Here is a 14,470-nt window from a genome sequence, read left to right as displayed (position 1 = left end):
GAACAAGTTGCAATGAAAGGTTGACTTAATGCAGACATTTCCGGACTCTACCGGGCATTAGCTACCTTGACTTCATCCTCTGGGCAATTTTAACAGCTTAAACGGGAATTTTTTCAATTTTATTTGTATTTATTCTTTAATAATAGCAGTTACTTAATAATTTATTTATTTATTTACCACACTGCCTTTATGAAGTCCGACACGAAAACTGGGACGACCGCAGACGGCCATTTTTAATTAAAATCTAATCCGATCGTTGAACATTAAGGCCGTCTATTCGATGTCGATGGAATTTCGTCGACGCCCTTAGCATTTATACATTTGTATGGTCTTTGTCAGCGCATATACTGTATATATGCTTTTTATCTACATGAGCGCATATAAATTACAGAGCGGTTGTCCTTTGTGCTTCGCAACGATAGTAATCATCATTTTGCTATCTATCTATCTATCTATCTATCTATCTATCTATCTATCTATCTATCTATCTATCTATCTATCTATCTATCTATCTATCTATCTATCTTTTCGGCCTAAGGGCCTTCTGCCTTCAGGACTTAACACTTTGCTTGGACACATGCCTTGAGGGTACTTGCTTACTCTGCTTCCCCCCTTGTTTTCAGAGCCTCCCGTGCTTCAGGAGTTCTCGTTCGCGAAGAACTCCTTCGTGGGCGGCACGGCCGTGGTGCCGTGCGTGGCCATCTCCGGAACCAGGCCCATGGGCTTCACCTGGTTCCACGATGGCGTGCCCGTTTCACTTGGAGGCGGCGGCGCCACCGTCTCTAACGTGGCCGGCAACGTAGCCATGCTCACGATAGAGCGCGTCTCGCCGGCCTCCGTCGGGAACTACACGTGCGTCGCCGGTAACGTCGCCGGCACTGCGGCCGTGTGGGCCACGCTGTACGTACAAGGTGGGTGCGTACGGAGCGTATCGATTGAGGATTATACGTACACGACTCTCAGTGCGTATTCGTTGTCCAGAGAAAGTTTCAGAATCGGGTACCCAAGCTTTGGGTCACTTGTCTACCTCGGGTCCCTAGAAAACTAGAGAACTTCAGTTTGGCCGCAAACTTGCCAATATTTTGAAATACCGAGCAGTTCATGGTGGCGATATATTTGGGTGTTTTGTTCAACAACACATTTGTTTTTTGTGTTTTCTAGGCGCTCTTGTGTTCCCGTAGAAAGAATGTAATAAAAGTATTCTGAGTTAATTCTTCTCTCACCGTGAATGCTTTACACAAGTAGTCAAGTGAAACGTGTAGGCATATTCAATGTGCATCATGCTTTGTGTATTTAGTTGAGTTTTGCATAATCAGGTGTCGCTGTTGATCACGTTTTCTTGCGTCACCCGTAAAAAACATAAACGGTAAAAAAGTTCGCGGGCAAACTGAAACTCTCTATTACATAATTTTAGAACTTGGCAACCAGGCCTTGCGTTCCTTGGGAATGCACGAAAAATGCCGTGCGCAGCTAAAAGGCTCGAATTTTGCGCGTGCGCATCGGCGATAATGAAACAACGCGACTGTGTAAACAGAAAGCTACGGGCGTGCCCCATTCCAAAACGTTCACATATATTTTTCGTGCGCAAAAAGCACGAATGTGTGTTGACTCAAGATATGTTTACTTCCTCATAAAGCTTACTTTCCGTGATCATCGTGTCTTGTCTCATTCACTTCGGTCTCTTCATTGTCTGCATACGCGTCATTCACTGAACATTGTGTTCACTCTTGATATAGTTTTTTGTCGGTGTGGTGACTGTTTATCGGCTCTCCTTTCAGTACGTTTATTCGACTCGTTGAAAGTGCGTGGTGTGAACACTAAGAACGTCGTGTCATCTCGATTTTGTATTTTACACGCGCATTATTTCTCCACTTTATTGTACGCAACGACCTGTTATCGCCTTTTTTTTTTTCCACCGCTTATCGCATTGGCCAACGCATTGAGAATTTTTCTTCTGCTTATGTGTTTTATTTGGCCCATCACACGCGTCCATGTAGAAGCGGTTTATTTTCATTCAAGCATAACTTTTCTAAATCTTTCCGGCTTCAAAGATGCAAATACGTCATCGAAGTGACACATACGCCTTACACCGCTACAATGCCTTTTCTAAGCAGCTTTACTAGTCATAACTATACACTTGGCGCAAAAGGAATGGAAGTACAAATATCACGCATAAAACATTCAATTACATCTCGACGATTAACGCCGATACGTGCGCCAGCTTCAAGACACGCGCGGACGACGCACTTTTCACTGTAATTACACCTTTTTAATTTCTCTCTGTAATACCACGCACTGTACTAAAGTATATGCAAAAATGGTTATTTTTGTACGGAGTACACGAACTTGCCTCCAGAGACGTGTCGTTTCGTTGGACGACAGTTTGTATTAACAGCGAACGTTGCCGTGGTTGTGTCGCAGACCTGTCTGTGATGTCTCAAAGTGAGACATAATTCGAGATTGTGCTACTTTTAACGTAAATTTGTGAACACTGCTTCCGACTTATCTCAGCCAGGTCCGCTGCACGCAACTAACCAGCGCGCTAAGAGAAGGGCCGCGCAAGACAGCAATTGCTGGCAGCTCAAGCCCACGTGCATATGCACTAATTGGACGGGATGAACGCGTGGCTGGCGGGTTGCTTTATTAATTTCTGGGCAGCGTTATTGGACGCCCTGCGTGCAGACTCTTAAAAACTAATTATGTGCGTGTCAATGACGCGCGAATAATAAACCGTTTCGAATACGGGGTAGAGTGCGTGTTGATCTTCTGTGCACTTGTGCTACATCACTCGCTGAAAGGAAAGCGATCGTCCAGACGTGAGTACTGAATCTGCTTTGCACGCTCAACTTTGCTTTGCAATAGCCGCGCTGTGCGGCGAATTTCGACCAATAGCGACTCGCTTTTCGCGAGTGCCATTTTTTTTTTCGCATTTTTAGAGAAACTTTCGTGAAGTTGTGCTTCTGTGCATTGTGGATGGTTTCTTGCAGAGTGTCCACTGAAACTGTCAGATTGTCCCTTTTTTTTTTTTTTCATTTCAAACAAATACTTTTAGATGCGCGTTGTCCGGATAACGCAAAAAACACTAAAATGAAAAAAAAACAGGACAGAAGATTAACAGCAGGGTATGAGTGTTTACAGCTTTGTAATTGTCTGATGAAAAATAAAATAACGTTTGTGTAAGTTACACATAATAATATAGTAGTACATTGCAAGAAAAATGTCTTTTACCAGTACCAGTAAGATTCCTGCAATACCCTGGCAAACATTGTAACGAATTTGTAAATATAGAAAGATATTCCTGTTAACAGTTAATCAACACTCAGATTTATTCGCTGTAACAGCCTTACCGATGAAGTCCACGAGACTGTGTTATCTGTTGTTATTGCAGCCTTACTGATGTTCCAGATTTGTAAACTTGGGGAGTTGTTACCTTTTTCATCAATTGAACAGTTTTTGGCTGAATTGTGAAAGACAATAAGCCTATAGCTCGAATGCTTTGTTCTACGGTCACTAAAATTTAAACTATTCCTTCAAGTGTGACAGAGATCTTGTTTGATCGGTCCGCACATGCTCTAATAAAATGTTTCCTGCTTTCTTCAATTTAGAACAATTGGAGTTTATGTCAAACCAAATAATATTTATCAAGTAGATCACACTTATAAAGACCACATTATGGCTCATAATTAGCCACAAAAAAATAAGTGTAGAAAACATTAATGTCGACTTACCTGTTATAAATTACAGTAGCCCTGGAAGTCACAACTATTGCCTGCATCTGCATCCGATACTTCGCTGTTGGCGAATAACAAAAAAATGCTAATAGGCGATCGAAACGTACGACTTCGCTTAGAAACTCTTTTAAAAAATTGTTCCGACCCATGAATGCGGAAAATACTCAAACATTCGATGCAATCTCTGATGTGACGCCGACACCACTCAAGATAAAGTAAGAAAAAGTTTAAACCTACAATTTTATCCACTAACAGCGTCTGCGGTCTCGGAGGCGGCGCCTTTGCTCACAAAAGGTGCCAGAAGCTACATCAATATTACATTGCTACCCATTGGTGGCTTTAGGAAAACAAAGAATGTATGACCAACTCCTGACTCTGAATTTCTCTCTCACGCTTGTACTGAGCAAAAAAGCGTAGCCTTCGAGATCTGTTTCTGTCAATCAGAAGCAACCAGCGCTGAGGCATGGTCACTGAGGTGTGTATTTGACAGAGCGAATGACAAATCACTGTCGCCTAAATAAAATTATATACATGTGGAAGTGCGGTTAGCAAAGCAAGTCTCAGACCTTCAAGAAGTGTTCTTTGCTCTGTTAATTTGAAGTTCAAAAGTGATCATGCGTCAATGAAACCTTCCTTGAAACGTTTTGTTTCCTTGAGTCGATGAGTTCAAGCTTGTACAGCGATACAATGTCCATGCGAGTCGCTCACGGTGCATTGTCGGGCTGGGCTTGTGTGTACGGGGAAATTGCAGCTGCCCCAGTCTGGTCTGCGGAACCCAGTGACGCCGAAGCTATCCAAGGGAAGAACCTGTACCTTCCATGCGGAGCCGTGGGATACCCCAAGCCCAGCGTGGTCTGGAAGATACAGCTAGGTGAGCCGCTTCTCTGAGTCTTTTTAACGTTGCTTGTCTGGCGCCCAAGATTTACTGTCGATGCTTACCGTGAACCGCAGGAAAGTTTACTCAGTCGGCACAGTCAACGAAAGCAGGCGAGAATGAAATGGACTTTCTCTTAAAGGCACACTCTCTGAATCACTTCATTTAAGCAATGCTCAACAATAGCAAACACGCACTCACGCAAAAGCAAGAAAAAACGGTAACTATCGATAAAAATGAATAACGGACGAGAACGCAAGGTGTACCGCTGTTTGTTTTTTTAAAAAAAATGTATCAGGGCTCAGTTATGGGATGACGCCTTTTTGACATGTCAATCAAAGGTGTCCTACCTATAACAAAGACGAAATCGAAACTTTGCATCTGTTGAAAGTGGGCTCTCTAGAGCAGCTCAATACTTGCGCCTATACAGTTATACCGTCACCTCTGACAATCAAGTTTATGACGCTGAGACTATCCGGCGCCCAATGCTGTATGCCGGGAGACTTCACCGAAGGGCTTGCGCTAGTGAGTTTGAAATGCTGTCGCAAAAAGACTAAAAGTATACAGAGGTTGAAAGGAAGTGTATTTTACTGGGACCGCGATCCGCGCAAACTTCCGTGACATCGTTGTAAGTACGCCGACGCTTATACAAGTCATTGCAGTTACACATTTATCACTCAAAACACATTCAACGCTCCAATACATTCATAGCTGGCCGTCATCCTCATTGCTGTCGTGCAGTGCAGTATGTAACGCGGACAAGTCAATTCAAAGATGACACAGGGCTTAGTTAGAGCTTCGGTAAATCCGACACCGCGTAGTTACTTTGCGTGCCACAGACGACGCATGTGTGCGCTACCATGACAAAGCACAGAAATCTCGTTGAGCTGGCTCGTGCGGAGGCTTTGTGAAACGTTTCGAACATGATACATATACTAGTGGCGCGGAAGGGTCGCCATGCATATAGGATTGCAAACATTTTAAGTTCTGGCATCTCGCGCAACATACTGGCAGCTACAACAGGCCCGCGCGCAAGCGTAAAACGGAAAGGTCAGCCGAGATGAGGCATTACGAATCAGAAAGAAAAATAGCAACGAGAAACAAAAAAGGGGAATAAACAACAAGAGGGAAGGCAGGGAGGTTAACCAGGCACATGCCCGGTTTGCTACCCTACGCTGGTGGAATAGGAAGGGGGCATAAAGATGAGAGAGAGAGAGAGAGAGAGAGAGAAGGAGGATTGTCAGTCAATCGGCTGGCGCGTATGCAGCGGTGGCACTACACAAAAGTTAAAGGTGGTCACATAGGCCTGTAGTCCTCGAAAAGCACAAGACAGCTTTGACTGCTTTTTGAGCCGACGAAAGGCGAGGACATGGTTCCAGTAGCATCTGCACAGAGAGTGGCCGATCGTCCAATTGTCGCAATGCGTCCGAAAGCTTCTGTCTTTCAGAGGCAAATCGAGGGCAATGACATATCAGATGGTCGATGTCTTTTTTGGTGCCGCAGACGTCGCATTCCGCATTGTTAGTCAATCCGATGAGGGTTCTATATGCTTTTGTGAAGGCAAGCCCCAAACATAGGCGGCAAAAAAGTGAAGCTTCACGTCGACAAAGTCCGGATGGAGGTCGAAGTTCCAGTCGAGGGTTTATTTGGTATAGTCTCGTATGTCTTATGCTTGAAGTGTTCCACTCCTGCAGACTCAGACTACGTGCCAGGTGACGAAGTTGGAGAAACAAACGTCCACATCAAGAGGAGGCATACGAGTAACGCTTGGGGGTTGTCAACTGAACCGTGTGCTCGTATCCCTGTAAGAATTGTCTTCGATGTGCAGCATGCATGTCTCGCAGGGTGAACGATACGCGCAACCCTGAAGCGAAAGCAGGTAAGTTTGTATTTCCTCTCGCCGCGCAGGTAACCGCGAGTTGGTGCCTCTCCACCCCGTGGGCCGGCAGCGCATCCTCGACAACGGCACGCTCGTGGTGGCGGCCGTGGAGACGCAGGACGCCGGCGTGTACCGATGCGAAGTCGGCAACGGCATCGAACCCTCGCTCGGGAAGACGGTCACCGTCTCCGTCCACGGTGAGGCCCCACACGCCTCGCCTTCGCTGCGGCGCTTGTTCTAGACCAACTACGCAGGCTAACGGATCATTAAACGAGATAGTGGCCGCTTCTCAAGGAACCTTGTCGTGCACTGTGGGAAGAGTTTCTATATATACTTCCTCGCACTTGCAGCTCTTCGAGCATCCTGAAAGAAAAGCTATCGCGTCAATTACGTGATATTCTACAGCTAGTCATGAAGCTTACGTTTTGCTCTCATGATAGTGTAGAAAAAGTGAAGTGAAAGTATGACAGTTACGGGCCGTGCAACACTTTGTTCATTTTGACGATATCGCGACGAAATGCCTTCCATAACCACTTTTCTTTATCGCGAAGGCTGTCAAGGGTAATGAACGTATTCCCAAAACCGTGTCCTCGACCTCTCTGCGGTCACCGTGGCGCTGCATCGAACTAACCGCAGTCTTCGAGCAGAAAAACCGCGCTAAAAACAGTGGACGAAGACAGGACAGCCATTCGTTTCGTCTTTTTGGCGCTATATACTACTGGAAGTCGTGTACGAAACAGCTGAAATACGTACCCTACTAGCCGAAGTCAGCGTGTTCCAAAAGTAAAATAAATGTTTAGAACAGCTTTTTGGGAGCAGTCGGTATCAGTTCATTACCCATGGCCGAGTTTCGCATGCATGTGGCGAAGCGCAGCGGCCGCCGCCACTCCAACTTACCTTGCTGCGGTGGCATGTAACACGGTGCGCAGTGCCTCCCGCCATCGCCAAGGGCTCCACGGAAGTGTCGGTGAAGCGAGGCGACATTGCCAAGATCGCCTGCGACGTCACCGGAGAGCTCCCGCTGGTGGTGACCTGGGAGAAAGACGACAGCCCGCTCATACCTTCCACCGAGAGGTAAGAATACGCGTCCATTCAGAAATTTCCAAACGACGGCTTATAGTTGTTCGCGACACAGTCTGTGGCCCGTTACACTGAACAGAAACGCTCTTGATAATGGCAAAAACCTGAGGTTCTGGACACGGCCAAGTATTGCCACGTCGACACTTTAAACGGGCCCTGAACTATACTTTTCCAAGCACTCTAACGGCCTCAGTAGCGGAGTTTATTGCCTCACAAGTTGATCGCAGGGAAAATTTTTTCGAATTCGTCAAGAACAAACTGAGTTACAGGAATTCGTCGCGTGTTTTTTAGGTACTTTGTCTCTTTTTCCTCTCAACGAGCACGCTGCACGATATCCTAAAAGGAGGGGGAAGGGGGCGATAGATGGGAGAGTATCTATGCGTGAACACGTCACGACTTTGAGCGCTGTGCATGTAACGTCGTCGCTATCTACCGGTATGATTCCGGCACGAGCTATAGTTTAACCTCTTTGCAGCGAGGGCGCTTGAAAAAGTGCAACTACGCGCTCAGCCTGTAAACTCTCGTTTTGACGCGCGACTGCAAGATTTGGTTGAGATGTCCTGAGCAATATGTCTGTTATCCGCACGATGTGTTTTTTGAACAAGTACAAGAGCTGGTTTAGGACGCCTTAGAATGGAGCAGGATCCCAATCAGAGTAGAGAAGACGGCGCCTTCTAATAGGGTGTAATTCGACGGTGGCTTAATCCACATAGGGCCTTTTGAGTCACTGCGCAAGTTCGCGCCTGTAGGTCGCAGTCAGGCAATAAGGGGCCTTAGTTCACCCTGTGACGTATTAGCACTCAAGGTTAGCCGGAAGCGTAGGTAATAAACGAGACGCCATTCAGCGGCGCTGGAATGTGCATCCCTAACTCCGAACTACTACTTAAGCAAGCTAACGTACATGCTACTTCCCTGCTAGTGTCGATTTTCTTGAGCGGAGCAGGCGTCACACGTTGGCCTTTTAATCCACCATCTAAAGGCAACGACAATCGCCCATCGCGCACAAGCTGTCTTCTAAACCGCGGGCTGGCTAATCATCGCAAGAAGTCGCAAACTGAGTCCGCTAATCCGGTCTCCTGATAACAGCTTTTCCAAAAACTTACGCTAAATCTCTGTAACATCATATTGTAAGATCATTGCCGCAGCCTTGACTCCCGCACACGCTTACAGAAACGCTCACTCATCCACCCGAGTAACACACACGACACTCAGCGTGTCCTCCGTAGCAGCACACGCGCTATCCGCAGCAGCTTACAGAAGAGAACGTGAACAGTGGGAACGCGTTGGCACTTTTCTCAAATATACTTCATTCATGGATATTCATCCGCAGACGAGCTTTTTCGGGATTCCTTTGACCAGCACATGCGCGTGTTTGTGATCTCTCTTGCGGTAAGCGTCCTCAAAAGGTCCTGCGCTTTCAAGCTAGTGAGTGCTAGGGTCCCAATGCGAATATTTCGAGCGATTTTGTAAAATGTCATCCCGTCTCCTGGTCAGAGCAGCCGCAATTCGGTTTTCATAATGGCGGCTTTCAGTAGCGGGTCCATCGCTGGCGGTCCTGGTGTCGGAAGGCCTACGGTGAAGCGGCTACGCCATGTTACTCGTCCGCCCGTCGCTTTTCCGGGGCCAATTGCTGACGATTAAAGAATATTAAGCATCACGGTATCGCATTTATTGCTTAGTTCTATAGTGAGTGGACGGCTGCGTCGCTCGAAGGGCGGAATCGCTGGCGCGTCGAGGCCTCACGGGACGGCCCGTCCACTTGTGCTATCAGATCTACTTGCCTTTTAGAAAACTGCCACCACGAAAACCGCTTCGGCAGCGGGAGTTGCCATGGTCGCTTTAACCAACGTGTTCCAGATCCGTGGGGCGACTTGGATGACCAGAGACCCCGGAACGTACCTCCCGCACGCCGATGCACGTACAGCCGTGAGCACCTTTAACACGAACACTTCGATGCTTGGCCAGGACTACTTTAATTGATGCCAGCCGCGAAGTGCCGGGCGTTTTTGCCGAGATATTACCTCGGTAGGCTTGGATAGCATGTCAGGTTAGCATCTTGGCAACCCAACCCAAACGGTCGTGGTGTCAGCGTCAATCAAAACTGCTGCAGGACACGCGGCGGAGCGCTCGTGTGAAAGCTGCTGACGGCTGCACGAATGGACCTCCAAAATGACGTGAAGATGGCACTGCAGCCTTGCGGAGCGAAGCACTTTTCGCAGTCTTTTCGAGTTGAGATAACAAGCGTTGAAGAGAAAGCCGTCTCTGATGCCTGCCGAAATAGCGCCAGCGATCGCCACCTTGACGTCAAAGTTCCCGGTTGCTGCTCTAGCGGCACCCTCCCCTCATCTATGCTCTTTGAAGGCGGGCGGGGCGTTCCTCTCTGCTTGAGTAGCCATCGGTGGCAGGCTTAGCGCGCGAGGTGCCATCGGTGGCAGGCTTAGCGCGCGAGGTGATGTTATCCCATGCGCTATGGAGGAAGGAATGGCATGCGCTTTCAGTGCAACGGTGATAGGCCAGCCATTTTCAACTCTGCTTCAGCCGCGTTCGTCGCCCCGCTCGCGCGCTTTTACTCGCGTGTCCGATGAGCGGGGGACGTCATCGATTTGGACATTAGACAAGACGTGAAGGTGACGGCAAAATTTAGCCGAGAATGTCCATCTTATCGCCATCGCAATAAAAACAAAATCGCTTTCGCCTTCTAGTCGTCCTAGGTGAATGCATGAGTTACCCTGTGAGTTTTTTAGCTGCTTTAAAAAGAGCACTAAGAGAGTTTTGGTGTGCAAACAAAATGTCCCAGTGATATATATACTATATCTGCTTTAACCACATAAGGGTATTTTAAAATCTTATTTCATATAGCGCAACTTTATTGAACCGCTGTTCTGTTCATTTCGTACAAAAATGATAGCTGAACTAGTTGTTCCGCAATGGTAAACTGGATGACGCCGTGTTCTGGCATCGTCAAGCGGAATGGTGAGTGCTCCTAAAATCATTAGCCCTATGAGATTTGCTATGAATCAAAATATGTCTAGCCCGTCACCAGAGCCCCAAAGTAATTATTCATATCCTTGAATGTACCTACAACATACTTCTCCGCTGTACTCCAAGATGTGAAGTTAGCTGCTCCAGAGCGCTTACAGATGCAAAATTACGTGCTCCAAAATGGGAAGTTCTGCTCCTCCGAAATTTCGCTTCCCCGAAAACTGCTCCAAGTCGGAAGGCCTCAGTAGCATCACTGCGTAACAACTTTACAACAGTAAGACATCGCGTTTGCACAATGACGCGGACTCATCTCGTCGTGAATTTATACTCAAGACGAGGTGATTCCGTATCCCAAAACCTGTGTACCAAAACATGTGTACAAATGAGCGCTTTCTTTTTTCTTTTCAGGTACGAGACTCACGAAGAAGTGACGCCGACTGGCGTCCAGTCTGTGCTGGTGATCCACAACACCGTGAAGAAGGACGCCTCGCAGTACGTGTGCATTGCCAAGAACGACTACGGGAAGACCAGGGACGTCTTCAAGCTGGCCGTACTCGGTGCGTGTTGGCGAGTTACGCAACCAATACTTTTGTAGTGCTGCTTCTTAACCTAATTACAGAGCACTTTTCTCATACTCGCTAAGTGCTTTTTCTTTTTATTCTCATGGTGGGTTTTCGTGGGACTCGACTAGCCGGTACATCATTCATGCATGATGCGAAAATACCGGGCGCGCGGCGTCAGAACAAGCAAGGAAACGCATGCGAGATCAATGGCGGTTATTCTTGTGTGACCAGAATACGCCCCGTTTGCATGCAACTGTTTTACAAAGCGTATATATTGTGCGTTTAGGCTTAAGTGTTTTACATATTATACAGATATCTTTCCGAGTCTGAGATTCCAGCAATACGTTGTCATCGGTGGTTGGCGACCGCTGATAAGAAATCAATTGAACTTACTGTGGCTGCAAATTAAAAGAGGCCTGTTATCATCAGAGCATTGAGCGTCTTGCACAACGCTTCATCATCGATCCCAATGAAAGCCGGATTCCACTAGTTTGCTAAATCAGGATTTCACGATTTTATTTCTTCTAAAGTGATGCACGTAAACAAGCCGGGTTATCACGTTCCAGGTTTACCATTTCTCTTTCGTGTGGATGCGTGTCTCGCTCTGGACCGAGTACCAATCCAAGTTGATTCTTTCCTTATCTTCTCGGCTGATCTTATCTTCGCCACAGAGCCACCGGAGAGCCCCACCAACGTGGCGGTAACCGAGCGAGGCAGCCGCCACGTGCAGATGAAGTGGTCGCAGTCGAGCAAGACGGTGACCCGCTACCTGGTGCGCTACTGGAAGAAGTCGGGTAAGTAACGCCCACAGTCTGGGCATCAGATAAGCTCACCGCTCCCGCTGAGGAGTTGTGTGCACTGCTCGCGTGAACGCTTTCTCAACACGCCACGGGTGAGACTATACGACCCTTAACTGAGAACGCTATCGATTGGCGGTTACGTTATCAGTGCGGCCTCTCGAAAGGCCACTCGTCGGCAAGTAGCCGAGTGCTGGCTTTTGATCTTGGCCGACGGCGAGGCGTTGACCGACTGATAATTCTCTTTGCCGGAGATGCGAGATGTTTATCCGCGCCGAATAAATACGCGGATTATCCGAGGCTGGGAACGAGGGAACATGATCTTCATTCAGCTATACGTAAAGAAAAAAAATATTCGCGCAGTTTGTCATGCGTTCCCTTTAGACAATTCGAAGGCGACAGCCACATTAGTTTCGATCGATTCTATTGGCTCGTCAAAACCTTCCAGCACCAGACGTGGCTTTGCACTGCCACCAAGATCGACCACCTTTCACCAAGCAACAATGTCATTTGACTACGCAACGATATGACGTCACGGTGTCGTCACAAGCTTTGGCTATTAGAGGCGTCACAATGAGGTTATAAGTATGGTCGACCAGCGACGCCACGAATACGTCATTACAAGATCATTTATAGAGTCCCTTCGTATTGATGCCACCGCCGACGGTCACCTTTCGCGTTTAATGAGACATCTAAGAGTTTCGCTGTAAAAAGACACCAAAGAGAAACAATGACTTGATTTAGATAGCTGAACTGCACTCTGAAAGCCCCAATGCCAAGTGGTTCACTATCGTAAGTTCATTATTACCAGAGAAAATTAGGGTTGAAGTTTTGTCTTTAAAGTTCGCACCGAAACCTCCGCGCATAAGGTAACAAATTTCGAAATGTAGTTTTCATATTTTCGCGACATTCGCTCGATGAAATTCACCGGAACTTGTACTTCATTTTCATAGATTAGAAGCTATACGTATAGGACCCAGTAGACGCCTTCAATATCTATGACGTCACAGTGTTCGGTGCGGCAATCTCAAGGTGGCGTCTTCACCCGCATTTTCTCGCTTCCCATGAGTCGTGTCGCGGTTCTGAAGCTGTACTTTACTAATGCGCGAAAAATCATTTTTCTCTTAATTGTTGTACAAAAATTCACGCGAACCACTCAAGTCACTGTAAAGCATACGTTGTTCAATCACGACTCACTTTAATTTACGTTTATTCAATTGCAACATGCTCTGAGTTCACTTTTATTTGATATTAGGTTGTACATCTCGCGATTCAACATCGGTATTTACCGTCGTGACAATTTCGGCACCATTCATCCTGACGACGCGGCCGGACGTCCAATGTTTCGACCAGCCCCTCCTGTATTTTAGAAATGCCAGCTAGAATCGTCTGATTCAGCCGCTCACCACCCTCTCCTCTAGCCCTTTCCTGCTCTCGCCCATCGCCTATAGCCTTCACTTGTGCTTTGCGGTCATGGGGGAGAGAAACCATCATGTAGTGCCTTACGACATAAACCATATGAACTAAATTTTTTTTTCAGTTGTGTACAGATCTGTGGGGAGGCGTCTTGCATTCCTCGTTATCACAATGTTCGCCGTCACGCTAGCTCTGAATTGATACGTTGCTTTACGTTGTTTTACGTTGCTTTACGGCATTACACGGCGCTATACGGGCAACCAATGGGGACGCGTCACAATAACGCCGCTGCATAACTGGCGCTGTGAGGTGGGGGCGACATTGCTTCCAGCCACAAAGAAGGAGCATGTAGGAACGAATTTGACACACGTATGATATTGGAGAAGGACGCACGTCTATCGCTTCTCCTGGGAAAAGCGTTCGGAGGGACGTGTGATACAAGCCGCCCTGCCCCTCATGTGGCGTGGCATCGCGACCTCTCTGAATTAAGACGGACCAATGGCTCCTGTTGAAGAGCGCGTTTCCACTGGCATTGAATGAAATAGAGGAGGCGTTCTTTCAACGGATGGGCCAGATATCTCACGTCTAAAAAAGTACAGCATATCCGCGAAGTGAATGATGATGAGTAGGGCGAAGCGTCCATGCGTTCGTCCGTCTGTGCGTCCGTCCTTCCGTACCTCGGGATCCTGCCGACGAGCACGAGCTGCAGCGGCCATCCGCACTCGGCGCACCTTGTCGTCCACGGCCTGCCAAGCGGCGCGATCCGACAAGCGCACTCGTACGGCGACGATCCAGGAGAAAAAAGAGATAACGGGTGCGCGGGCGGAGCCACGCGCAGCAGCCAATCGAAGATGGATGGATGGATGGATGGATGGATGGATGGATATGGCTGTACCCTTTACATCGGGCGGTGGCTAGCGCCACCAAGCCGTAACACCTAATGAACCAAAAACTATATTTATTTTTTTTTCCTTAAAAAGTGAGTTTGAGGATTCGTACTTTGCAGTGAAGAGTTTAATTTTCACTCGTGTCTTGACTTTAGCCACCAATCAGATAACCTCCTTCTGGTTAAGTCTACCCGCTTAAAGTTTATTTTGCCCTCCCGGTCCCTAAACCCCAGTGCTTTGAAAAACTCTGCGCCATCATCC

General features: G+C 47.4%; 1 protein-coding gene across 14 annotated transcripts in view; it reads left to right on the top strand.

Annotated features, from left to right (window-relative positions):
- Positions 1-14,470, top strand: part of LOC119163139 (cell adhesion molecule Dscam1) — a 187,275-nt gene that overhangs the window by 147,715 nt on the left and 25,090 nt on the right. For 12 of the 14 annotated variants that reach the window (XM_037415084.2, XM_075874127.1, XM_075874129.1 and 9 more), the window contains 5 exons: positions 4,483-4,602; positions 6,514-6,681; positions 7,414-7,558; positions 10,955-11,103; positions 11,781-11,903. In XM_037415084.2, coding sequence (XP_037270981.2) covers positions 4,483-4,602; positions 6,514-6,681; positions 7,414-7,558; positions 10,955-11,103; positions 11,781-11,903 — 705 coding nt within the window. Of the gene's footprint in view, positions 1-623; positions 912-4,482; positions 4,603-6,513; positions 6,682-7,413; positions 7,559-10,954; positions 11,104-11,780; positions 11,904-14,470 lie in introns of all 14 variants that reach the window. The other 2 variants (XM_075874131.1, XM_075874123.1) reach the window with 1 other exon arrangement.

Source organism: Rhipicephalus microplus, chromosome 9 (assembly GCF_043290135.1).
Source record: "Rhipicephalus microplus isolate Deutch F79 chromosome 9, USDA_Rmic, whole genome shotgun sequence".
Lineage (NCBI taxonomy): Eukaryota > Metazoa > Arthropoda > Arachnida > Ixodida > Ixodidae > Rhipicephalus > Rhipicephalus microplus.
Note: the sequence above shows the minus strand (reverse complement) of the source record. Positions and strands in the feature narration are given on the sequence as shown.